This window comes from Ambystoma mexicanum, chromosome 6p (genome assembly GCF_040938575.1).
Source record: "Ambystoma mexicanum isolate Mex_15411 chromosome 6p, UKY_AmexF1_1, whole genome shotgun sequence".
NCBI classification, from domain to species: Eukaryota; Metazoa; Chordata; class Amphibia; order Caudata; family Ambystomatidae; genus Ambystoma; species Ambystoma mexicanum.
Genome location: NC_090935.1, coordinates 251966812 through 251994040, shown reverse-complemented (window position 1 = coordinate 251994040; position 27229 = coordinate 251966812). Strand labels below are relative to the sequence as shown.

General features: G+C 46.2%; 1 protein-coding gene across 4 annotated transcripts in view; it reads left to right on the top strand.

The window, feature by feature from the left end:
- MYO5B (myosin VB) overlaps positions 1-27229 on the top strand; it is a 1432615-nt gene that overhangs the window by 597203 nt on the left and 808183 nt on the right. For all 4 annotated transcript variants that reach the window (XM_069626964.1, XM_069626962.1, XM_069626965.1 and 1 more), the window contains exon 5: positions 18277-18433. In XM_069626964.1, coding sequence (XP_069483065.1) covers positions 18277-18433 — 157 coding nt within the window. The remainder of the gene's footprint in view (positions 1-18276; positions 18434-27229) is intronic.

Genomic DNA, 27229 nt, shown 5'->3' with positions numbered 1-27229 from the left:
AGGCGCTTTGGAGGGTGAGGGATGAGCTATCCATTTCTGACGACGGACTACTGCTGAGGGGGAGGCAAATTGTGATCCCACAGGCCCTGAGAGATCGTGTATTGGAGTTAGCTCACATAGGGCACCAAGGGGTAGCCAAGACCAAGGAGCGGCTTCGACCCAAGGTGTGGTTCCCTGACCTCGAGGGAATGGTCGAGCTGTTTATAAAAAGGTGTCTGCCGTGTCAGGCGGCGAATCCTGGGGATAAAGCTCCACCGATCAGCTCAATGGAACGGAGCGAAAAGCCCTGGGGAACGGTCCATGTGGATTTTGGGTCAACGGGTCGGGGCATGTATTTTTTAGCGGTGGTAGACCAATGGTCCAGATATCCCGAGGTGGAGGTCGTAGAGTCCACCGCCACCGAGTACACCACCAGGGCCTTGGACAAAATGTTTGCGACCCATGGCTTCCCCGAAATACTATGCTCAGACAATGGTCCCCCGTTCACGGGCAGCCAGTTCGCACAGTATCTCAAAGCGAGAGGCATCCATCACCGGAGAGTATCCCCGTTGTGGCCGCGTGCGAACGGGGAAGCTGAAAGGCTTATGCGCACGCTAAACAAGGTGCTGAGAATATCCGCAAGCGGTGGGGAGGACCTCCCGAAGAAGGTTGTTGAATTCCTGCGAGAGTATCGGACCACGCCGCATCAATCGACGCGTAGCCCCTGGTGAAGCGCTATTCGGGCACTGCCCTCGAGGCATGATACTGGAGACGGAAGGAAGAGTACCCGGGGTCATTGACAATGAAAAAGTGAGGGAGGAGTGGGCAGCCCGCAATCAGAGAGAGAGCGAGAGGAGAGGTCTCCAAGATAAGGAAGTGGCCATAGGTGATTCCATGCTAGTTCGGAATCGTCACCCAGAAGGCAAACTGTCACTGCCTTACGAGCCTCACCCGTGGACAGTCACGCACGTGAAAGGAACCATGGTCACGGCAGCATGCAACCGGGGGACCGTCACCCGCAACAGGTCATTTTTCAAAAAAGTGGACACGTCAACGAGGGCCAGTGAACCGGACGAAAGCACCTCCTCCGAGGCTGTGTCCGAAGGTCAGGCAGAGGACGCCCAGAGGGAGGCCGTTCCGCATGCAGATGGTCCCAGCTCGACTTTGCAAAGCACCCCTCGGTACCCTGTGCGAGGAAACCGCAGACTGCCGGCTCACCTCAAGGACTACGTCCTAGACTCGGGAGACTGAGCCGAGGTTACAGCAGCCGGCCAATCCACGTTGGGTTACATGCTTTATGTTTACCGGTTATACTGTTCATCCTTGTTGATGTTAGATTGTTTTTGTTGAAGAAAAAAAGGGATGTGACGTTGCAAGCATGAACGACGCATGCGCGAGCCTCATTCTGGTCCGTGCATGCGCGTTCATAATAAAGAACCTCCGTGTGGACAGTTGCCGCCGGGACGCTGTAAGGCACAAACACGCGTCCCGTGTCTCCTTGTGTGGATGCGTGTGATCGAGTGTGTGTGCAGGGCGGCCCGAGGCACGGGTTTGCCCACAACAGAGAGGTCTACTGGTTTCTGATACCATTGTAGGAGGCATGATAGAATTAAGGGAAGGTGTGAACCAGATCAGACCCAGCAGCTAAATAACAGAATAATAGAGCTAAGTGGAGGAAGCCACAATCGTCTGCTTCTGCTCTTCTTGATGCTTGGAAAGATATCTGCTATTCTTTTTTAATGAACATCAAAGAGTTGCATTTCATGCTGGTTTACAGAACTTGTTCAAGTGAAACTCACCAAGCATGGCAGCCACCTCGGTCCCAACTAGACCCAAGAAGGAGGGAGTTTATTGGGTGCATTAATGTATTCCTTTCATTACATTCAAGACAATTTAGTAGACGTGGTTTCCAAAGAGGGTTTCTTTAAGTAACCATATGCAAAGGTGGTATATAATTACAAATAGTAAAGTTTGGTAGATGTTCTACAATGGGTGTGACAGAATGCCATCTGATAAGGGCGGAATAGCGTGGCCTTTTTATTTTATTTTAATGCTACAATAATGCAGGAAATTCTGTTTCTGCCAGGGAAGTCTTATAATCAGTGTTCCATGCCGAAATCATGGTGCACACATGTGCATTTGCTGAAACCAGTCTCTTCACATCTTTACTAGCAGTTTTTCAGTGGGCCAGAGCAGGTCTAAAGGTTACATAAACATTCCTGACCGCTGCTGGGACACAAAGCTCAACCATGCAGAGGTGGCTTTTAATCTTCTGCACCACTGTTTCCAAACTTAATAATTGTATGCCTTAGTCAGTATGGTGGCATGCACAACTTTCAAATATAAGCCATGCCTAGTTGTGGCACATACACCCATGCCTAGTTGTGGCACATACACCCACAGCAATGTCATATCACACTAGTGTCCGCTTCTGAGAGATACTGCAGCTATGACAGGAATGGTGTGAATAAGTGTCTGGTCTGACTGTCTCTGCTATTGATATCAACGATATCAATTTACCAAAATGCCAGGTGTAGCTAAATTGACTTGTGCCTGGTGACAACAATAGAAGTGACATCACATGACAACAATGGAAGTGACATCACATGACCTTAGACCATGGCAACATCACATAAAGTTATGTCACATAGCATTTCATATAGATGACATCGCAGGAAGTGAAATCACAGAAGTAAAATACTTCTTAAATATGTTACGCCATAATAGCATAGCGCTTCTGAAGAAGACAAAACACTATTTTAGTTATCATCATTTAACTGGAGTGCTGCCTTTCCAGGGTACACCCAACAGAACCAACACAGGCCAGTTTGAATGCCTCCACATTACTATTTACTGCCATATTATGCTCATTATGGACATGCACATCAGGTCTACTAGTAATCACATGCTAAACACAGCACTTTATCCACAGGTGGTATCCTTACATGACAAGTGTAGCCATGTGTGGTTATGGATATTGTATGTAAGTGATAGCCTCATATGCCTGGAAAAGGCATAATATGGAAGGCACACCCTTACACACACAGGTGCTGGCATCACATGTCAAGTGCAGCTGCAAATGCCCCAGCCCCACCATTGTATGTCAGTGAATGTGTCATATGAAGGGTGTACTCACTATATACAGCGTACAGAGCCGCGCGTCTGTACGCGCTGCCAGGTGAAGCCTGAAAGGCCTCAGCAGTCTAATGTAATGTAATGCTGCAGACACCTGTTATCATTATCATGAGTAGGATACAGCCTCGCATGCCCAGGGCTGCTATCAAATGCTAGTAAGGACAGCTTCCCCAGTGACGTTATTGAAGGCCAGTCAATCCAACACATGGCTGGAATAGTCACTATTTGGAATGTACACACTTGCATATTTAGATGCTGCCATCATATGTCAAGTGCAACATCAATTGCCAAACTGGGACCTGGTGATGACGGTCATCGTATTGTCAGCCCTGCGCAATGCCCAATCCTTGTGCCATAACAGAGTGCACAGTGAGGAAGTAGCAGTCCCCCACCCGTCCGCCTCAAGGACCAATTGACGCTTGCATCGCATGCATGGCTACGTTCGTGGGAGAGGGAGCACACCAGGCCTCGGCCCTGTTTGAAAGGTACATGTGTCTATGTTAAAGGAAAAGAGTGACAGCATTGAAGAATTACTGGGGCACCACTGAAAAGCCAAGGAGCCCGTTCTAAAGATGTTGCAGACACCACTGAATGGCTCTTTGGAACAAAAATTGAGACAAAAGTCTAAGAGCAAAGAAGAAGCCCATGTAGTTGTCAAAAAACAGAAAACGGTTATGCTGTCCCCTCCATTTCTTACAAGCAAGGGACTCTGGGCGTGATGCCATACAGCAAAGGCCACTTGTTACAATAACCTGGATTGGTCCCAGTGCAGGAGGCTTGCCTTGGACCAATATCCTGTGACATTTTGCCTTTAAAAGGAGAAGACCAACCCCTCATTCTTGTATTCATCTGTGGACGCTTATAAGGACAAGAAGGATTTAATAGATCTATGTTGGATCTACGGGCTACTTCAAAGAGCTCGTAGAGGTGAAGACGAAAAGCGTCCAAGGCAGAGGCCAGCTCTGCCTCCTAAACATCCCCACGAACAGTGGGGGTAACTAACTGTTCCTAGATGAAGGCTGGCTGCACTGAACCCAGGTCCCTGGTCACTGCTGGTGAAGGATCCCCTGTAGTTGCCAGCCAGACCTCCTGGAGCGGGAGTAACCAAGGAAGTGACCCTTACCTCTCCCTGCATCTCACAACTACCTCAAGGCTGGTTTGAACACTTCCGACACCATCCAAACGTCTGCAAGGTAACCTCCAGAGTCAGACTTGACCTTGACGCTGAACCGCCTATGCATCTCCGAATTCACTTGGAGGCGAAGCAATGCCATCTCTGAATCTGAGACCTGCTAACATCCCCAACTTGATATGGCTGCCTGAGCACCAGCTCCTTGGAGCTCCAAGCCGATGCTGCTGCAGTGCCCCAATGTCATGTAGAGCCAGGTGCTCCCACCTGCCGCTGAATGATGCCAGTCTCCACTTAGCTGCCCTTGAACGATGGCTCTGATGTAACGTGCCTCATATTAAAGGTGACTGTTAAGCTTGGGTTTGTAGTGGTATTGAGTGATTATGCTTTGAGCTTCAGGTGTGAATTTGTGGTGCTATATAGTGAGTGTTTGTACCTCAACTTTGTTATTTATATTCTTTGTAGACTTAACTTTTTGTTAGAGTAAATGTAACTATTTTAAAGTATTTCTAAATTGTACAATTATTATGGGGAGTATGTGTCTTGCATTTCAGAGTGTGTTATATACGGGTATGTCATATCAGTGCATGGCATATGGTTTTATTAGCGATGAATGTACAGCATATGAGTGTGTGCCCTCGATGTATGCCATAGGAATGGATCATGTATGAGTGCATAGTACAGTATATGACTGAATTGCATAGGGTGTGTGAGTGTTTGGCACATGTTTTTATGCTGATTAAATGTGATTTTAACGAATAAAAAAAGCAACTTAAATAATAAATAAATAACATATCTTTAAATTGGGGGGCCCACTCCCAAATCACGTTTCCCCGTGCTTTTAAAACCACCCTATAACACCACCACACTTTTTAACCCCTTATCCACATTCCCCATACATTTATTTGTCTGTATTCTTTGGTTATTATTACATTCGGTTTTTGTTCTCGTTATAATCACTGCACACCCTTTATAGTGTCTGTCTGGGTTTGTTGCGTGTGCATGACACATGCCTGTATGACATTTGACTGTATGGTGTATGAGGGGCACTGGCGTGTTTGGTTTGTGAGTGGCATTTGAATGTGTGGTCTATGAGTGTCAGGTTTCCTGCTATAGGAGAGTGGCATAGGAGTGTTTGGCTTGTGACTCTATGGCATGTGAGTGTATGTTGTATGACCTTTGAGCGTGTGCAGTATGAACGTATCGTGCATGAGTATATGCTGTATGAGTTTATGCCCCATAACTATGGCATAAGAGTGTATAGCATATGATTGGTATATGACCGATCATAAGCCCCTGCTGCCCATCCTGGCGGGTGTGTCATCAAAACCTCCACCCAGAATTGAGCGATGGATGCTGGCCCTTATGGAATATGGGGTTCGACTGGTGTACAGACCGGGGACCAATAATCCGGCGGACTATCGGTTGCGACACCCAAACCCAGAGAATGTGGAAAAGACCAAGGAGGTGTCTGACTGTCGAGGGCTGCTTTGTCATGTGGTGGAAGGTGCATTGCCGGTGGCGCTATCCAGACTCACCATAGCGACAGAATCGTCCAAGGATGAAGTGTTCCACATCACCAAAACGGCGGTTAGAAGCGGCGATTGGAGAGAGGTGCTTCAGAACAATTCAAGGCGGCAGGCTGACGCCCAGAAAGACCTTCAGGCGCTTTGGAGGGTGAGGGATGAGCTATCCATTTCTGACGACGGACTACTGCTGAGGGGGAGGCAAATTGTGATCCCACAGGCCCTGAGAGATCGTGTATTGGAGTTAGCTCACATAGGGCACCAAGGGGTAGCCAAGACCAAGGAGCGGCTTCGACCCAAGGTGTGGTTCCCTGACCTCGAGGGAATGGTCGAGCTGTTTATAAAAAGGTGTCTGCCGTGTCAGGCGGCGAATCCTGGGGATAAAGCTCCACCGATCAGCTCAATGGAACGGAGCGAAAAGCCCTGGGGAACGGTCCATGTGGATTTTGGGTCAACGGGTCGGGGCATGTATTTTTTAGCGGTGGTAGACCAATGGTCCAGATATCCCGAGGTGGAGGTCGTAGAGTCCACCGCCACCGAGTACACCACCAGGGCCTTGGACAAAATGTTTGCGACCCATGGCTTCCCCGAAATACTATGCTCAGACAATGGTCCCCCGTTCACGGGCAGCCAGTTCGCACAGTATCTCAAAGCGAGAGGCATCCATCACCGGAGAGTATCCCCGTTGTGGCCGCGTGCGAACGGGGAAGCTGAAAGGCTTATGCGCACGCTAAACAAGGTGCTGAGAATATCCGCAAGCGGTGGGGAGGACCTCCCGAAGAAGGTTGTTGAATTCCTGCGAGAGTATCGGACCACGCCGCATCAATCGACGCGTAGCCCCTGGTGAAGCGCTATTCGGGCACTGCCCTCGAGGCATGATACTGGAGACGGAAGGAAGAGTACCCGGGGTCATTGACAATGAAAAAGTGAGGGAGGAGTGGGCAGCCCGCAATCAGAGAGAGAGCGAGAGGAGAGGTCTCCAAGATAAGGAAGTGGCCATAGGTGATTCCATGCTAGTTCGGAATCGTCACCCAGAAGGCAAACTGTCACTGCCTTACGAGCCTCACCCGTGGACAGTCACGCACGTGAAAGGAACCATGGTCACGGCAGCATGCAACCGGGGGACCGTCACCCGCAACAGGTCATTTTTCAAAAAAGTGGACACGTCAACGAGGGCCAGTGAACCGGACGAAAGCACCTCCTCCGAGGCTGTGTCCGAAGGTCAGGCAGAGGACGCCCAGAGGGAGGCCGTTCCGCATGCAGATGGTCCCAGCTCGACTTTGCAAAGCACCCCTCGGTACCCTGTGCGAGGAAACCGCAGACTGCCGGCTCACCTCAAGGACTACGTCCTAGACTCGGGAGACTGAGCCGAGGTTACAGCAGCCGGCCAATCCACGTTGGGTTACATGCTTTATGTTTACCGGTTATACTGTTCATCCTTGTTGATGTTAGATTGTTTTTGTTGAAGAAAAAAAGGGATGTGACGTTGCAAGCATGAACGACGCATGCGCGAGCCTCATTCTGGTCCGTGCATGCGCGTTCATAATAAAGAACCTCCGTGTGGACAGTTGCCGCCGGGACGCTGTAAGGCACAAACGCGCGTCCCGTGTCTCCTTGTGTGGATGCGTGTGATCGAGTGTGTGTGCAGGGCGGCCCGAGGCACGGGTTTGCCCACAACAGAGAGGTCTACTGGTTTCTGATACCATTGTAGGAGGCATGATAGAATTAAGGGAAGGTGTGAACCAGATCAGACCCAGCAGCTAAATAACAGAATAATAGAGCTAAGTGGAGGAAGCCACAATCGTCTGCTTCTGCTCTTCTTGATGCTTGGAAAGATATCTGCTATTCTTTTTTAATGAACATCAAAGAGTTGCATTTCATGCTGGTTTACAGAACTTGTTCAAGTGAAACTCACCAAGCATGGCAGCCACCTCGGTCCCAACTAGACCCAAGAAGGAGGGAGTTTATTGGGTGCATTAATGTATTCCTTTCATTACATTCAAGACAATTTAGTAGACGTGGTTTCCAAAGAGGGTTTCTTTAAGTAACCATATGCAAAGGTGGTATATAATTACAAATAGTAAAGTTTGGTAGATGTTCTACAATGGGTGTGACAGAATGCCATCTGATAAGGGCGGAATAGCGTGGCCTTTTTATTTTATTTTAATGCTACAATAATGCAGGAAATTCTGTTTCTGCCAGGGAAGTCTTATAATCAGTGTTCCATGCCGAAATCATGGTGCACACATGTGCATTTGCTGAAACCAGTCTCTTCACATCTTTACTAGCAGTTTTTCAGTGGGCCAGAGCAGGTCTAAAGGTTACATAAACATTCCTGACCGCTGCTGGGACACAAAGCTCAACCATGCAGAGGTGGCTTTTAATCTTCTGCACCACTGTTTCCAAACTTAATAATTGTATGCCTTAGTCAGTATGGTGGCATGCACAACTTTCAAATATAAGCCATGCCTAGTTGTGGCACATACACCCATGCCTAGTTGTGGCACATACACCCACAGCAATGTCATATCACACTAGTGTCCGCTTCTGAGAGATACTGCAGCTATGACAGGAATGGTGTGAATAAGTGTCTGGTCTGACTGTCTCTGCTATTGATATCAACGATATCAATTTACCAAAATGCCAGGTGTAGCTAAATTGACTTGTGCCTGGTGACAACAATAGAAGTGACATCACATGACAACAATGGAAGTGACATCACATGACCTTAGACCATGGCAACATCACATAAAGTTATGTCACATAGCATTTCATATAGATGACATCGCAGGAAGTGAAATCACAGAAGTAAAATACTTCTTAAATATGTTACGCCATAATAGCATAGCGCTTCTGAAGAAGACAAAACACTATTTTAGTTATCATCATTTAACTGGAGTGCTGCCTTTCCAGGGTACACCCAACAGAACCAACACAGGCCAGTTTGAATGCCTCCACATTACTATTTACTGCCATATTATGCTCATTATGGACATGCACATCAGGTCTACTAGTAATCACATGCTAAACACAGCACTTTATCCACAGGTGGTATCCTTACATGACAAGTGTAGCCATGTGTGGTTATGGATATTGTATGTAAGTGATAGCCTCATATGCCTGGAAAAGGCATAATATGGAAGGCACACCCTTACACACACAGGTGCTGGCATCACATGTCAAGTGCAGCTGCAAATGCCCCAGCCCCACCATTGTATGTCAGTGAATGTGTCATATGAAGGGTGTACTCACTATATACAGCGTACAGAGCCGCGCGTCTGTACGCGCTGCCAGGTGAAGCCTGAAAGGCCTCAGCAGTCTAATGTAATGTAATGCTGCAGACACCTGTTATCATTATCATGAGTAGGATACAGCCTCGCATGCCCAGGGCTGCTATCAAATGCTAGTAAGGACAGCTTCCCCAGTGACGTTATTGAAGGCCAGTCAATCCAACACATGGCTGGAATAGTCACTATTTGGAATGTACACACTTGCATATTTAGATGCTGCCATCATATGTCAAGTGCAACATCAATTGCCAAACTGGGACCTGGTGATGACGGTCATCGTATTGTCAGCCCTGCGCAATGCCCAATCCTTGTGCCATAACAGAGTGCACAGTGAGGAAGTAGCAGTCCCCCACCCGTCCGCCTCAAGGACCAATTGACGCTTGCATCGCATGCATGGCTACGTTCGTGGGAGAGGGAGCACACCAGGCCTCGGCCCTGTTTGAAAGGTACATGTGTCTATGTTAAAGGAAAAGAGTGACAGCATTGAAGAATTACTGGGGCACCACTGAAAAGCCAAGGAGCCCGTTCTAAAGATGTTGCAGACACCACTGAATGGCTCTTTGGAACAAAAATTGAGACAAAAGTCTAAGAGCAAAGAAGAAGCCCATGTAGTTGTCAAAAAACAGAAAACGGTTATGCTGTCCCCTCCATTTCTTACAAGCAAGGGACTCTGGGCGTGATGCCATACAGCAAAGGCCACTTGTTACAATAACCTGGATTGGTCCCAGTGCAGGAGGCTTGCCTTGGACCAATATCCTGTGACATTTTGCCTTTAAAAGGAGAGGACCAACCCCTCATTCTTGTATTCATCTGTGGACGCTTATAAGGACAAGAAGGATTTAATAGATCTATGTTGGATCTACGGGCTACTTCAAAGAGCTCGTAGAGGTGAAGACGAAAAGCGTCCAAGGCAGAGGCCAGCTCTGCCTCCTAAACATCCCCACGAACAGTGGGGGTAACTAACTGTTCCTAGATGAAGGCTGGCTGCACTGAACCCAGGTCCCTGGTCACTGCTGGTGAAGGATCCCCTGTAGTTGCCAGCCAGACCTCCTGGAGCGGGAGTAACCAAGGAAGTGACCCTTACCTCTCCCTGCATCTCACAACTACCTCAAGGCTGGTTTGAACACTTCCGACACCATCCAAACGTCTGCAAGGTAACCTCCAGAGTCAGACTTGACCTTGACGCTGAACCGCCTATGCATCTCCGAATTCACTTGGAGGCGAAGCAATGCCATCTCTGAATCTGAGACCTGCTAACATCCCCAACTTGATATGGCTGCCTGAGCACCAGCTCCTTGGAGCTCCAAGCCGATGCTGCTGCAGTGCCCCAATGTCATGTAGAGCCAGGTGCTCCCACCTGCCGCTGAATGATGCCAGTCTCCACTTAGCTGCCCTTGAACGATGGCTCTGATGTAACGTGCCTCATATTAAAGGTGACTGTTAAGCTTGGGTTTGTAGTGGTATTGAGTGATTATGCTTTGAGCTTCAGGTGTGAATTTGTGGTGCTATATAGTGAGTGTTTGTACCTCAACTTTGTTATTTATATTCTTTGTAGACTTAACTTTTTGTTAGAGTAAATGTAACTATTTTAAAGTATTTCTAAATTGTACAATTATTATGGGGAGTATGTGTCTTGCATTTCAGAGTGTGTTATATACGGGTATGTCATATCAGTGCATGGCATATGGTTTTATTAGCGATGAATGTACAGCATATGAGTGTGTGCCCTCGATGTATGCCATAGGAATGGATCATGTATGAGTGCATAGTACAGTATATGACTGAATTGCATAGGGTGTGTGAGTGTTTGGCACATGTTTTTATGCTGATTAAATGTGATTTTAACGAATAAAAAAAGCAACTTAAATAATAAATAAATAACATATCTTTAAATTGGGGGGCCCACTCCCAAATCACGTTTCCCCGTGCTTTTAAAACCACCCTATAACACCACCACACTTTTTAACCCCTTATCCACATTCCCCATACATTTATTTGTCTGTATTCTTTGGTTATTATTACATTCGGTTTTTGTTCTCGTTATAATCACTGCACACCCTTTATAGTGTCTGTCTGGGTTTGTTGCGTGTGCATGACACATGCCTGTATGACATTTGACTGTATGGTGTATGAGGGGCACTGGCGTGTTTGGTTTGTGAGTGGCATTTGAATGTGTGGTCTATGAGTGTCAGGTTTCCTGCTATAGGAGAGTGGCATAGGAGTGTTTGGCTTGTGACTCTATGGCATGTGAGTGTATGTTGTATGACCTTTGAGCGTGTGCAGTATGAACGTATCGTGCATGAGTATATGCTGTATGAGTTTATGCCCCATAACTATGGCATAAGAGTGTATAGCATATGATTGGTATATGACTGGTATGTGAGTATGAGGCATATGAGTATCTGGCATATAACTGGCAGTGGTATGGGGGCACATGCATATGGCATGTCAGTGTATGTCGTGCGAGTGTGCAGCATAAGTGTTTGGCGCAAGAGCGTGTGCCATAAGAGTGTGGAATAAGTATGTGAAATTAAAAGCATGACCTACGAGCACATGGCATAAGAGCATGTGAATTAGATTGTGTGGCATAAGAGCATGTGTCATTGGAGTGTGTCGTAAATGTGTATGCTGTAAGAGTGTGGCGTATGGCGTGTAAGTAACATATTGGTGTAAAGTCATATGAAATGCACACGTCCTACACACCCCCTATACTTATTAAAACTCACAGTAAAGTGAGGTTTGGCTTCAATGTGAGTTTGTTTACGTTTAGGAGGTGAGCGGAATGTAAAACTCTTATGCATGGGGAATGATGATGGGGAATATGTCGTACCGAAACCAAGCGCAGGGCAGACACATGAACGACAGAAGGTTGAGAGGAAATGTCTATATACAGGGCGGTAAGTGGTGAAGAGCTCTGTAACCGACTACTTTGAAGAGCTACAGGTTTAATTCCTGGCCTGTGAAAGCAGACCATTGATCCTGCAGATGGCGCAATTTCCAGTAGCGAGCGCAGAATATGGTAGCCCTCCTGATCGAGCCCCACTGAGTCAGTGGTCAAAGAAAGAAGGAGTACTGTCTGTTTATGCTACCTGGCTACTGAATAGTGTACATTAAAAGTCACATTCTGGGTACACACACACACACTCACTGTCACACTCTGCAGAGTGAAGGATGTCCTGCAGGGCCGGCCCTAGGTTTAGCGGGGCCCTGAGTGGCAAAGGGTGTGTGGGAACCCCCCTTATTTGCATAAAATAGTGACAACATTGATTTGTGTTTGACAAAGACATACTTCAAATATATTGTGAGGAACATGCTCCATTCTACCTAAAATAAAGGCTTTTTGGTGTCTTAAATGTGTACTCGTGTGGCTTGGAAGAATAAAAAGACTTTGGAGGCCACTTAGAAAGGAAACGGGTCAGTTTATGGCTGGGTGATGTGAAGTTTTGGTTGATAAATTACATGTGTGATGCATATGTATTTGATCATGAGATACTGTATTTATATCTCTTATCGTTTTTCCAAATTGGCGTGTACTCTGCCAGTCTAAGAACAGACAGGTCAGCATTTTGATTATCTTTGAACATCTGATCAGAATGAAGTTTTTACATATAAGCTTATTGGTACTTTTCTCTATATATGTCTTTACTAGATGGAAAAGATAACAAGTTACACCTGTTGAAGGGACTGAGGGTCCCGAAACACGTATTGTGGTGTCAAAGGGGGGGGAGTATCTCATTGGGAAAACAATTTTTTGCTGAGGTGGTATTGCTCTAATTTGAGCACAAAATTGTTATCTATATATGTGTACATATAATGCTTTTGTAATTGTTTATTTGCAAAGCGCTTAAACGCAAGTGAACTGCTTCAAAACGCTTCAAGGCGGGAAGGGAACAAGGGAATACAATCGTCATTCTTAGGCCTTGAAGATTCAAGATGATGATATCAAAAAACTAGCATACTAGGCCAAGGCATTTCAGCTAGTGCAAGTGCATGCATAACGGCTTGTCAGAGATCGTGCAAGTGCATGACAAAGAGTGGGGAGTGAAAGGGGGGGCATAGACAGCAATAAGCTACTGTACTAGGACTGGCAATAATAAGCCTATGCCTGAGTATTTCAGGTACAACCAAGAAAAGGAGGGGAGACAGAGGGAGGTCTGGACAGACAGACTTGCTAGGCCTAGTACGTTCAAGGTCGTGCAGGTGCGCAGACAGGAAGTGCGAGGGAGGGGGGACAAGGGCGGCTGGTCGGGCAAGGGACAGGGTTAAGTGCAGCGTGGTTTCCCCTCTCATGGAGCGAATGTTCGAGTGCAGTAGTGCCAAGCACAGTGCAGAAGCCCGCAGGCAAGTGTAGGACTGGAGGTGGGAGCCTGGCACCTCTGAGGCTCTGGGGTATTTAGGAAGAGAGCATTGTAGGTAGTATGGGTCCCGGCCCTAGAAAGCCTTGTGGATTATGCAGAGGGACTTCAACTTGATCCTCGCAGCCACGGGGAATAAGTGGAGAGATTTCAGCGCTGCAGAGATGCGGTCCCTGGGCTTGAGGCCAAGGATAAGTCTTGCGGTTCTGTTCTGGATAGGTTGAAGAGGTTGGAGAGTAGCAGTAGGAAGATTGAGAAAGAGACTGTTACATTGTTGTCAAGTCTGGAGAAAACCAGGGCTCTGGAGATGGTGAGCCTCTGGGGGAAGGTAGGAAAAGGTAGAATGCCTTTGATGAGGTGCAACTGATAGCGTGACATCTTGGAGATGTCCGAGATGTGAGGAGAGAAAGAGAGAGTAGAGTCGAAGATGACCCTCAGATTTTTTTGCCTCACTGGTGGGTGAGGGAGCAGGACCAAGAGAGGCCTGCCAGAGTGAAAGTGGGAAAGCGGGAGCAGGGGTCCCAATGAGGACAATCTCTGTCTTACTGGAATTAAGGCAGAGATCATTAGCAGCACACCAGGACTGAATTGCGGCCAGGCAGTCAGGATTGAGCAAAGAATAGGAGGAGGCAGAGGGAAGCCTGAAAGTGAGCTGTGTGTCGTCCGCATAACACTGACAGTTGGAGGTGAAGGCATAGTTCTTGAGGGACAAAGGGGCCATGTAGACATTGAAAAACCCCCTGGTGTTCCCCCTGGTGTTCCTCAGGGGCATAGATTAGATCCCCGGGGAACACCACACGTAGAGAGAGTGATAGCGGAGAGAAAAGGCACAAGTTCCACCTGGGAAGGACAGTCAGAGAGAAAGGACCCTAGCCACGCCAGGGCCTGATCTGTGATGCCCAGGGTATCACAGAGATGGGAGAATAGGATGTTGTGGTTTACCGTATAAAAACCAGAGGAGAGGTCAAGAAGAATGAGGACCGAGAGAGAGTTAGAGTCAATGTTTGAGAGCAGGTCTTCACGGGTGTTCAGAAGAGCAGTTTCTGTGCCTCTGGATGTTCTGAAGCCAGACTGATAGTCACGGAGACAACCAACAGATTGAGTGGGGCGGGTAAGCTGAGAGATAGCCAACTTCTCCAGGAGTTTGCCAAGGAAAGGAGTGATAGAGATCTGGTATTAGTTTTCAGGAATAGAAGGGTCGGCAGAGGGTTTTTTGAGCAGAGGGTGTACAAGAAATGCTTGAGAGAAGTGGGGAAAACTCCAGTGGTTAAGGAGCGGTTGCAATGGTCTGCAAGGCAGGAGCTACAGAGTCAATGTTGTCCTTGATGGTTTTGGAGGGGCAAGGGTCCACCTGTTTGGAAGAGGCTTTCATAGACCGACTTATCTAGAAACCTCCTCAGGTGTGACAGGGGAAAGGGCTGAGAGAAGAGGGGGCATGGTGGAGGCAGCCAAGGGCGGGCCAGGAGATGTGATGATGGTGCATGAGTGGGTGTGGAGAAGAGAGAGGACAGGATGTCCTGGGTTTTGACAGTAAGGTGTGAAGTAAGGGCTTTGCAAAGGGCCTGGGTGGGTGCCATAGAGGATGAGGCTGCAGTTGGGTTGGCCAGTTCCTTACAGACTTTGAAAAGTTTGTGTTGGATGCCGTGGAGATGCAGGGTTGTTTGAATATGGACTCTTTTCTTGGAACGGATGCAGAGTCTATATTGATTTTCCAGAAGGTGGCAGGCCAGCTTCTCAGAGGGCGCATCTGAAGATCCCCACTTCCGTTCTGCTGCCCTGCACTTGCGTTTAAGGTCAGCCAAGTCAGAGTCATACCAAGAGTTGCACTTTTTGGCAGGCTTCAGTCGGGCTCTCATGACAGGGGCAAGGATGTCCAGAGTATTGGAGATGGAAAGGTGAAAGTTAGAGAGGGCTGTGTCAGGATGGGAGTCCGCCGCAAGAGTAGGAGGAGACCAGCAGGTGGAAGCAAAAGCAGCCACTGATACTTTTTTCATGGGTCCGGAGACCCTGAAGGTGAGAGGTAGTGCCGGGTGTGCCAGTGCTAAAGGAGAAGACAGCTTCAGGTGAGAGGAGAGAAGAGAGTGATCGGTCCATGAGAGTGAGGTAGTGAGAGAGATAGAGAGAGGGACGTCTGTGGAGATGAGGGCATCCAAGGTGTGGCCAGCAGTGTGCGTCGGAACAGAGGGTAGAATGGAAAGAGAGAGAGAGTCCCATAGGATGCGGAAAGCTCCTGACGTCTCAGGAGAGTCAAGGTGGATGTTAAGATCCCCCAGCAGGAGGAGTTGGGAGGATTAAGTCATTGAACATACTGTTTGTTTATCTTCCTTTTGAATTAATTGACAATGGTACTGTTTGTTTGTTTTTATAAACAAATGTATAATACAATGGAATAGAAGTGCATGATGAGGAAGTATTAATTTTGTTTAAAAAATCAATTTCAGTAACTATGTACAATTTAAAATGTTTTTGTTGAATAAGTGAATATATTGTGAAGGTTTTTTTTTTTACCTCGAGAAGAGTGACTGGATTACTCATCAGTGTTGCTGATCAATTTTTGATGATCATGTGTTGATTTCTCTGTAGCGAGAGAAGACCCAGGGCACCTGAAATATACTTGTAAATATGTCTAACTAGTAGAAATTGTAGAAAACCTTTTTCTATACAATGAAATCTAGTAGTGCATCCTAGTGGAGTATTTATTATTTCCTTGATTTCTTATCTCCATGGCATGCTGTTCAGGATGTTTGTTTGCATGATTGAGGTAACGAGTGCCCAGAGTACGGGATGCTGTGTGAGTGCGCTGCTTTGCTTGCGCTACTGTAAATTCTTTAATATACAGATAGGAACCCTCCCAATGGTATGTATTTTACCAACCTCTGAAGACTAAAATGTAGATCCACGCAGGCTTGACATGTGGCGAACTTTGCCTCAGACCTGCAGATAAACTGGCCTGCTGTTAAATCTCAGTTACCAGTTTAAAGGTTTCCACTACAGAGTGTAATTTGCTTTCTGACTTTGAGAACATTCAGACATGTAATTGCTCATTTTACTATAGCCGGTAAGATAGCTATAGACTGTAAGATAGCTCAGTGTGTTCAGGGCTTGCTGCTGCGATGTGTGTGTGATCTGCAAGTTGCATGTTCAAATCCCGGGCAAGGCATACTCAACCTTTATTCCTGCTGAGGTTGATAAATGAGTACCAACACAGGTTGGGTGGTATTGTATGTATATTTGTTCTATATAAAGCGCTGAAGCGTAAGTGCTATATAGTAACACATCATTATCATTTGGCCTTGGGTGTCTGCTTGCATTTACAGTAATTTGATAATATGGATCTATACACATTGATATTTACGATACACATGGTGATCTATTCTTGTATGAAATATATATCACATTACATTGATATTGTAACCATATTTTTCGTAGTGTTCTTAGGAACAATGCAATGTGATGCCACTTCCTGTTTTTTCCAGGGGTGAAAGGTTGTGTCCCATCACTTCCCATGATGTCACTTCATGGTGGGGTCAAATGACATCACTTCCTTTGATGTCATCAGATGGGTCGTGTCACATCACTTCGCTACTCTTGGCATTTTGGTGAAATGACGTCCCTGCAAAAAATATTCACAGCTACCATGCCCTCGCATCCTTTCCATGCTCACCCCAGGATTGGCTTTATGTTTAATAAAGATAACTTGAAAAATTCACAAACCGGAGTAAAGTACTAACACAAACATATAAATGCTTATGGAAACATGCTAGGGAAAAAACGTGTAGTATTGTGGCATTATACCGCGACCTTGAATGGATGACTACAAATACCAGAATGCAATTCAGCAGAAGGCAAAACATGTCCTTTGGATTTTGAAAATATACTTTCAAGACTAAAAAATATAACAAAAGGTAATGTGTGAAAGGCTACCTGTTTGTGTTTAAATGTTTGACAAAGGCAAGCTTCGGTGGGCCGCTAGGAGGGGGTATTTGTTTAGGAGTTGCAACAGGTGGGAGGCAGGTGACATGTCTCACTAGGACAAACAAAAAAGGGAGTCTCGTACATAGAAGCAGCACAGTCCCTCTTGAAAACAATATAACTCTATATGCTGAAGGCAGGAAGCTGGTGCCAGCAGGGCCCCTATGACTGTAGGAGCCTGGGCAGCCACACAGACTGCCCATGCCTCAGGCGACCCTGATGTCCAGAAACTGTTTACTTCAAACAATATCTACATACCCCTTCTGAAAACATGTTGTTGAGAGGGTCAGGGGTTTCACTTTGCATGTTAGTTGCATTGAGCCACCCAGTTGTCCTTGGTCATGAACTTTCAATGTATATAGCTGACTGGCACCAGGAGCATAGCAGCATGTCTCTAAGTCCCACGGGCAACCTTCGAGGGCATGTTTTGCGTTGGCGTCCGCCATTTGCAATCTTCAAGCACATCACAGCAAGCTTCATAATATGGGTCAGCACAACTTTGAGGCTCAGTAGTTAGATAAAACCATGGAGGACGGCACATACTTTATGAGGACAGAACATGTCTCTATGTCCCTATGTTCATTCCGCAGCAGGCCATCGCAATATAAAACAGAGTTTTAATACTGCCGTATAAACCGTAAATTGCTGTAATATTTCACCATGACAGGGTAGATTAAAATGTCAGGCATTTCATCTCCAAGCCCTGAGCCAGGAACAAACCTATCTTTATAGCTCTCACTTGTGGCTATCGTGCGCGCTATGCTATTATTTCATGGTGAGCTTTTCAGGACACGATAACACAAATGAAATGTGAAGTGAAATGAATGTGATTTCAAGGGCTATGGTTTGAGAGCAGGGGAGTGACCGCCTTTTTCTCTGCTTTTCCCTAGGGATGAAAAGAACCAGTCTATTATAGTGAGCGGTGAATCAGGTGCCGGCAAGACTGTGTCGGCCAAATACGCCATGCGCTACTTTGCCACCGTCGGAGGATCCGCCAATGAGACAAACGTAGAAGAGAAAGTCCTGGCATCCAGTCCAATCATGGAGGTAAAGGCGACATCTTTCTTTGAATCTGTTGGACAGAGCTGTGCACACCGGTCTACTGAGGTCGCGCGGCATCCCATGGACCCGCGCGCAGTACTTGATCGAATAGGTTGTATTGTGTGGCACTTGCTGCAAATTCCCATAGGATATTATTTTGACTTATGAACAGAATCAGGCTATGCCAAGAAGAATGTATAAGTTAAAGCCATATAAAAGTCTTATTGAAGGCAAGAGTCTACGTACTAACTCACCTTTCACAAGTGAGGTAGGCCTAGATATCCATAAGAAGATTAACTAATGAATTTCCTTTCCTTACAAATGCATGTATTAAAATATAAAATATTTGCCCTTTTGAAGTGGAGGAAGCTATCAGTTGATCCGTGCCAATGGAAACAAAAAATAAACCTCCTTTAATGGTGGCGCACTCAGGCATGTGCCTATGTGTAACAAAGTAAGGAGGCTTATTTAGAAAAAAACAGACCAAATGTAAGCTCTGTTAAGAAATATTTTATTTTTGCACCTTTCCCTCCATATATTACTATGGGACTCCCAGTATGTTTGCTTATTTTTTAACCCTGTCCTGACTTTTTTACTTTTGGAGGTCAGTAAACCCTTCTGCTTTACTTCCCTTGCCTGGTTTGCTCATTCTTATGAGGAAACCTACTCACCAGTAATGAGAGATTTTTTTAATCTCTTTTGGTATTCCTGTATTTTTACAATTACACGCATCACCTTACAGTTAAGTGCAGCTAGGGTACTTTGTATCCTTATAACCTTTTACCTGATGGCTTTTTGGTTACTTTGAGGATGTGCCTAAGACAAGCAGCTGTGCGATTTCTATCGCTTTTGTGATAGTTTCCTTGTGCAGTTTTGCATTTACTGCAAAGGGCTACTAAAGGTGGTTGGCACCCTAAAAGTGCAGTGCCACTAGATTTTTGCTTATTCTCTGGCCACTTGTTCTTTGGCCTTCTTCCGCGCTTCCCAGGTCAGGAATTGCCATTTATGGTAACTCCTTTTCGGGTGAAAACTGATGCTTTCGCAGGCAAGTGGACTTTGTGTTTGTGAGGCAGAGTGGGGCTGGGATTGTCTGGTCCCAGTCCACATCCTCTGTCGCCTGAAAGTCTGTTGCTGGGTGAATGTGATGACTACTGGTTGTCCAGGATTGGTTGTTCAGGCTGTTTGAATGTTGCAGATCCTTACAATTGGTTGGCTTGAGCTAGTTCCCAGCCTGAATCTTGGCTAAAAGCATGGCTTCTGCAGCTATTAAACAGATCATCATTGAAACCAAGACTTCTACAAGGAAGAGCAGCTTGCTGACGACCCAAGGACAACTCCTGAAGCTGACTAGCATCGACTCCAGTGTTTGGCCTGATGAGGCCATGCTCCACTGCCTAATCTCAGAAGATCCTCATTGGTGATTTGACCGTGAACTTGCTGGAACAACAAGTCTCAAGCCCTGCTCGAGGATCGATGCCTTGGAAGCCTTCAGAAGTGTCCCTGGGCCACACGGTGGTAAGACCAGCTTCCTTTTGGGCTACCTCACGGCAGCCGTCGACATTCTGAGCAGAGCGTTGGGACTTGCTATGTCTTCATTTTATGCCATAAGTCACCTGTCATCGCATAATCCGCCATCTCACCATGAGGGAAGCTTTGCAGGGGCTGCTTCTGTGTTTACCGCTGGAAGATCCCATGGTGACCTATGCTGGAAAAATCTCTCTGCAATCCCGTGAGGTGTCCTGAAGGGTCTGCACTGCTGAAGAATGCATCTTTTCTTCATTTGGGGGTTTTCTTCAAGATGTTGCCTGGAACCGTCTGGTGAGAGGCACAACCAGTTCCTGATCCAAAAAGTGACCTTTGCCCCCGACGCCCCTGGGCTTCCCATACCCAAATCAACGACAGGCAATTGTGTCCCCAGCTAATTCTGGAAGACCTGCAGTGTCCCCTGGAAGAATCAAACTGAGTCAGGGTGGTAAGTGACCACACCTGGTTCTGTTTCCCACAGGTTAACATTGGGTGTAAAGCCCTTGTACCTAAACGCCCTCTGGCCAGGCCTTTGGTTGTCGAATCTGGGCTGAGGATGCTTTACTATTGGTCACCTTGGGAACAGGATATAGTGCGGTACTTACCTAACTTGAAGTAAATAGTTGCTTTAATTCAAAGAGCTTTTAAAGTACCGCCACAGCCCACTGCATCCATTCTGAAATACCTTCCCTGAAGAAACCATATTTGGAGCTTTTGGCCTTTTAGGTACAAGGCCCCATGCATCTTCTGGCTGGAGCTTATAAGACATAGTGAACTGGGTTCGTGCTGATTCTAGCTATTCTGTTTTTCCTGCATCTGATTACTCACTGATGGTATAACATTCATATGCACTCTTATTTCTAAGGGTGAATGCGTGTATATGTTATGTAATGCTTTTTGATTACATTACCTTAGCTGTGATTTTTGTATGCTTGGTGTGTTCATAAATAATTTATATATACTTGCTAACTTGAATTGTTGGTGCTGTTCTGTGTGGACTCATTGAAGCCCTAGAACACCCTCACACTTTCTTCCTGAGGATAGGCCTTGACTGCCCATCCACACGACCTTGATTGGGTTTTGGGCAACCCCTTAGTGTCTTCCCTGTTTACCATAAATAGGGTGGTTCTCCTAAAATCCTCCCCCACAGGAGCTGATTTTAGAAATCCATGACAACACTCTCCAAAATGAAGGCCACTTAAGCAAATAATCTTTGAAGTGTTTGTTAATCTTCTATTAACTCTTACCTGATTTAGGTTTTAAATGTATGTCCTGCTAGAGCCTAGTGTGGTGAGTGGGGCATCGACCAAGTGGACATTAGATACAGGGGAGGAAGAGAGAGGGGGAGCGAGAACGTGGAAACTAGGAAGAAAAAAACAAAGACCGAAAAAAGGCAGAAGGCGATGGAAACAAAGCAGGAGAGAAAGTGAGAAGGATTGAAAAAAGGGAGACTGGAGGGAATGAAGGAGAATGAACATGTTAATAAAATCCGGCAAATAGGACATGAGGAAGGAAAGAGAGTGTGAGATGAAAGGAAGGAAAACAGGGAATAGGAGGAAAGGAAGGGTAAGGGAAATGAGAGAGTAAGAAAGCAAGAATGGCTCAACAAACTGAGGCCACGCTGTTGCTCTGTGGCTCCTCCATCACCTGTGTCTGTGTGAGGTGATTGAAGACGTGTGGGGCGCATTTGTGAAATGCCACGGTAAACCCTCTTTCTAATGCACAACGTTTCCTGTGCATTTGCTGAATTACACAATAGTTGGAAAATTAGTTTACTTTATTTTGAAAATAAACTCCGTAAAATAATGTAACCCAAAACACATTACAAATTAAATAATTTTGGTACCGTCACTTTTTTTGTCAATAAAGGAATTACCGTAGTTTTTACCTGACCAGTTAATTAAATTTGTCAGATTTAACACAGAAAAATTACCACTTGCGGTAAATCTGTCAGAATACCCATGGACTCCTACGGACTCCAGAAATGGGGATTACATAGCCCTGGTAAGTCCACAGAAACAAGTGGTGGTAACAAACAGTTTTGACGGTAATTCGGCATATTTGCTGCCAAACTCATAATGAGGAAGAAAGGACTTTACAATTTTAAACGATATTGTAAATTGTGTGAGAGCGTGTGTGTTAATGTATTTGGCCAGAAGACCAGAGCAAGACATAGGACTCCATGGGAATGGGGCCTGAACTCCCAGCAGGTCAGGCCTGCCGGGAGTTCAGGCCGCTACTGGCAAACTTGCAGCTTGGCAGTCCGGAAAGGGTGCCAGTACGTTGCTACCTGCACCCTTATATACAGACCGCCAAACTTGTAATGCCCGTGGATGTCCGAGGCCCAACCCCATTATGTTGATAGAGAAGGGTTTCTGCCCTTGCTTACAGTTCACCTGTGCTCTGTTTCAGTTCACTGGGGGAGAGGGGGAGCGTGGCTTGCTGTATGTGGCGATATACAAGCTGTATTGAAAAGTCATCTTTTCAGTCCAGACTGGTTGCACCAATGTTGGCCAGTATGGCCACATCAGAACACTTACCTTGTGTAATGGTGCTCTTAAGGCCAGTATAAGATACCATGCCACATTAAGGAAACATGTCTCAATGCATAATTTTGGCTTTGACCTTGCCACCAATATAAATTTCAATGCTATGGTAAGGAAACATGTCTTTGCTGGCTGCAGAAATGTGTGAGCACTCGTACTGTTGGCTTTGCTCTCAATGCCTTTGAATAATGCAATGTTATTATAAGAAAAGATGCCCGTGCTGGCTGTGTGCAGCCCTGGCACCCCCTAGCCTCCCACCCAAACACACATACACATATCAGTCATGCACGCAAACAGCTTCTCTCCAGCAATCATTCACAGCGGCTCCCACAACATTGGCACGTGATTCTTATTTACAAGCGCACTCGCATAACATTCACACTGCACTCTCACAGGCACGCTTACCCAGACAGCCCCTCGCATACACGTAGACATCTTGCATCTATGCACGCAAGCAGACGCACGTTCTAAAATGCTTTGTTATTTCCTTACCTGGACTTGATGACGCTGATCTGCAGGACTCCAGGTCCCGTGCTCAATGCAGACTGGAACCAGGAAGGGTTCCTCACAGACTCAGTGAAGCCGGAGCCATTCCATCTCACCGCCCACGTAGAGCGTAATGTGCGTGAGCTACAGTTTCCACCCCTACTCCCATTTAGACCTGCAGTTGCCCACTCGGCGTCCCTGATTGTACTGGAAGGCACGAGGAACCGGTATCCACCGGGTTCCCATTTACCTGTTACTTGCATGCAGAAAATCCTGATTCATGCAGAGAAAAGGGCATGCATTCTAGGGGGAACAGAATGGGATTAACCCTAGCGCATGGTTCATGTGTGGTGTCCACACACCTTGCAGGGGCTGCCCAAGACGATGACAGAATGTCAGGGACTAGTGCAAAAAGTAATTATTGTCATAGGTTCCCGGCATTCGTGTTCACCACTAGAATAAGGGTCTTATTGTGGGACACTTGCATCATTTCAAAGTGCCTTTCCAGACGTGCATTATGGCAAGTCTGTTTTGATGTCCGTGTGATAAATAGGTGTGAACAAGCACTCCGCGAGTGCGAAACGCAGCATCCAGAAAACGGTGTCCCTCTTTGTACCCTGCCTATGTTGTGTTTATACAAATAAATCTTCTGTTTTATTTACTCACTGACTTTTCATTTTGTTTTTCGTCATCATTTGTTCAGTATTATATATATATATATATATATAACACCAAGAAAGTTATGGTGGGGTTTAAAAGGTTTGGGGGAAAACCCTTCCACCTGAAATGTGAAAGTAGGAAAGTCCATTGGGGCCAAGTCACACATTCCACAACCTCACCTAGTAGCCATCGCTGGAAGTTCACCTCCAGTTTTGAGCCACAACAGCAAGGCATTGTGGGTAATGCAAATTAGCTTAAATGCAAACTTTTTTCCCCAGGAAATTGTCTTTGTCTAAGAGGGCAGTGCTAATTTATACATAGCTTAATCAAGGCAATATATATATCCAACTGTAAGAAAGGCTAATAAGCCAGTAGCAAGCCTCCTTTTCCTTGGGAAGCCAACCTATTTTTTAAACCGCTATTTTTGAAATAAAATTTCTTTCCATCCTTTAATGCAATTGTGTAGTGCGGTTTTTTGGCAATTTGGAGTTTTTTCACAAGCGGCAATTGCAGCCGCGACTTGGCATTATTCCAGCAGCAGGGTGTGCAGCTCCAATTAAGAAAGGCTTCATCGCCTCACCTTACAATCCATACATATATGCGCATGATATTACCTAGCCAGACCACCTAATAGATGTAACTTTTGATTTTTTTTCTTTACTTCATAAATCTCATCAGCAAGACAAAACAAAAAAAGCCAATTATCTGGACTCCGGTGTAAAACAGAGATAAGGCGCTTCGGAGAATCAAAACCAATAATTTCTCTGTTAGAAATGCTCAGGAGTTATTTACTGTTTCTCAACTAACCGACATATTATGCAGACTCACAAACAGGGAAAACAACGCGTGCTGAGGCCTTCTGTCCTAGATAAACCTCTGCAAAGGGGCATGCTATATAAGGCCTGAAAAACCACAGTAGATGCTCAGACTTCCAAAAGCAGGAACTTGAAAGCCAGGAGTCTACCACCTTTATCACACCAGATGTTTTGAACTACACCTCTGAAATGAGGCAGGTTCCAGGCTGATTAAGCTTGCTTCAAGTAGGTTTATTACCAGACTTAGAGTTACTGTTATACTTAGGTCATAGAAGATATACATATATAGACAACCCCGGCTTCCATCACCCAGGCAGGCAAGATCTATCTGCCGCCACTGAGAACCGTCACTCAGAACATTCCACCATTCACCCATCAACACTCCACATGACATCACCAGCTACAGCACGTCACAGACAGGCACTACATAACAACCTCCCATCAGCCCTAGCCAGCAAAGGCAATGGTGAGGGGTCATGGGAGTTGCAGTTCAAAACACATGCAGAGCCACAGATTGCAGACTCCTGGCGTAAACCTTTGTTTAAAGGTAGCATAATGGGACAACGTATAGGCTTAGAGCTGACCTGCTGAGTTGGAAATCTGAAGGTGTAGGTTCTAATCCCGGTTTCAGGACTAGACCAAAGCAGTCTGTTTCTGGGTGAATCCATATGCTTCACTTTATAGGAATGTGTGATGTAATGGAGGGTCCTAGTTACATGGCCACACCACTCTCTCCATCATTCTCTGTATCTGTGATCTTGGCTTCCCCGATTCCCACACATCTTATTGCTCTTTGTACAGCACGTGTGTGTAATGGATATTTTTTTTTCCCTGTGGATTGCTCACTATATTAAGTGCTTCTAGCCATTATTTTTAGAAAACTTCAACAGGGATTCCTCTCTGGTTTCTTATAAAAACAGATGGGTCTTGAGTTTAGGGCTGAAAGTCTTGTGTCTCCTGGAAGGTTATTCCAGAGGCAAGGAGCAATGGCAGCGAATCACCTGTCCCCTCAGGACTCGGATGGCGGATTTTAGATTAGCCGACAGTTGGCCTTTGCAAAGTATAGGTCTCTTTCTGGATCGTTATCGGGAGGTCTTTCCCTCTAGATAGCATGATGTCAAGACTTCCAGGGATTTGTATGCAATGCACTGGATCTAGAAGGACATTTTGACCTGCTCCAGGATCCAGTGTTGGCTGTCTGCTGTTGTGTTGGTTGGTGACAGGTGCAAACGTAATGCAACGTTGGGTATACCCATGATATTCTAGGATTTTATAGGCAATGAGGCCCACATAGGTTGTGCTGCAGTAGATGAGCCAGCATTGAGGGAGCTGCAGTAGATTGGACCCATTTAGCGCGTGCTGCAGTGGGTGAGGTCCGCATAGAGGAAGCTGCAGTAGGTGAAAGCCACATAGAGGGCACTGCAGTAGATGAGGAATGCAACTGCAGATGAGGCCCGCATAGAAGGCACTGCAGTGGATGATGCCCGCGTAGAGGTCGCTGCACTATATGAGGACAGCATAGAAGGTGCTGCAGTAGATGAGGCCCGCATAGAGGGATTTGTAGTAGATGAGGACCGCATAGCAAGTGCTGCAGTAGATGAGGCCCGCATAGAGGGTGCTGCAGTAGATGAGGTCTGCATAGAGGGCACTTCAGTAGATGAGAACTAGATAAAAAGTACTGCAGTAGATGAGTCCTGCATAGAGAGCGCTGCAGTAGATAATGCCAGCATAGAGGGCGCTGCAGTTTATGAGACTGTCATAGAGGGTGCTGCAGTAGATGAGGACCACATAGAAAGTGCTGCAGTAGATGAGGCCCTTATAGAGGGTGCTGCAGTAGATAATGCCGGCATAGAGGGCGCTGCAGTACATGAGACCCATATAGAGGTTGCTGCAGTAGATAATGCCAGCATAGAGGGCGCTTCAGGATATGAGGCTATCATAGAGGGCGCTGAAGTAGATGAGGCCAGCATAGAGGATGCTGCAGTAGATGAGGCCAGCATAGAGGGTGCTGCAGTAGATGAGACCTACATAGGGGTTGCTGCAGTAGATAAAGCCAGCATAGAGGGCGCTGCAGTATATGAGGCCAGCATAGAGGATGCTGCAGTAGATGAGGCCAGCATAGAGGGTGCTGCAGTAGATGAGACCCACATAGAGGTTGCTGCAGTAGATAATGCCAGAATAGAGGGTGCTTCAGGATATGAGGCTATCATAGAGGGCGCTGAAGTAGATGAGGCCAGCATAGAGAATGCTGCAGTAGATGAGGCCAGCATAGAGGATGCTGCAGTAGATGAGGCTGTCATAGAGGGCGCTGCAGTAGATGATGACCGCATAGAAAGAGCTGCATTAGATGAGGCCGGCATAGAGAGCGCTGCAGTATATGAGGACCGCATAGAAGGCACTGCAGTAGATGAGGGCTGCAGTAGATGAGGCCAGCATAGAGGGCCCTGCAGTATATGAGGACCACATAAAAGGTGTTGCAGTAGATGAGGCTATCATAGAGTCCATCATAATGTCACAAAGATGAGACCTTGAAGTCAAAGAGGGGAGCGTAAACACTGTTATCATAATGGTAATTATTGAACAAGGACCCAGCTCCGAGAAGCAGCTGAGAACTTTAGAGGTATACAACAATTCAGATACAAAACAGAGCTCTTTACAGAGGTATACAATAGTACAGATGCATAATGGAGTGCTTTTCAGAGGTGACAACAGAATAGCTATACAGCAGGGTAGGATACAGAGGGTGTAAAGGCATCATGACGTAAGACACA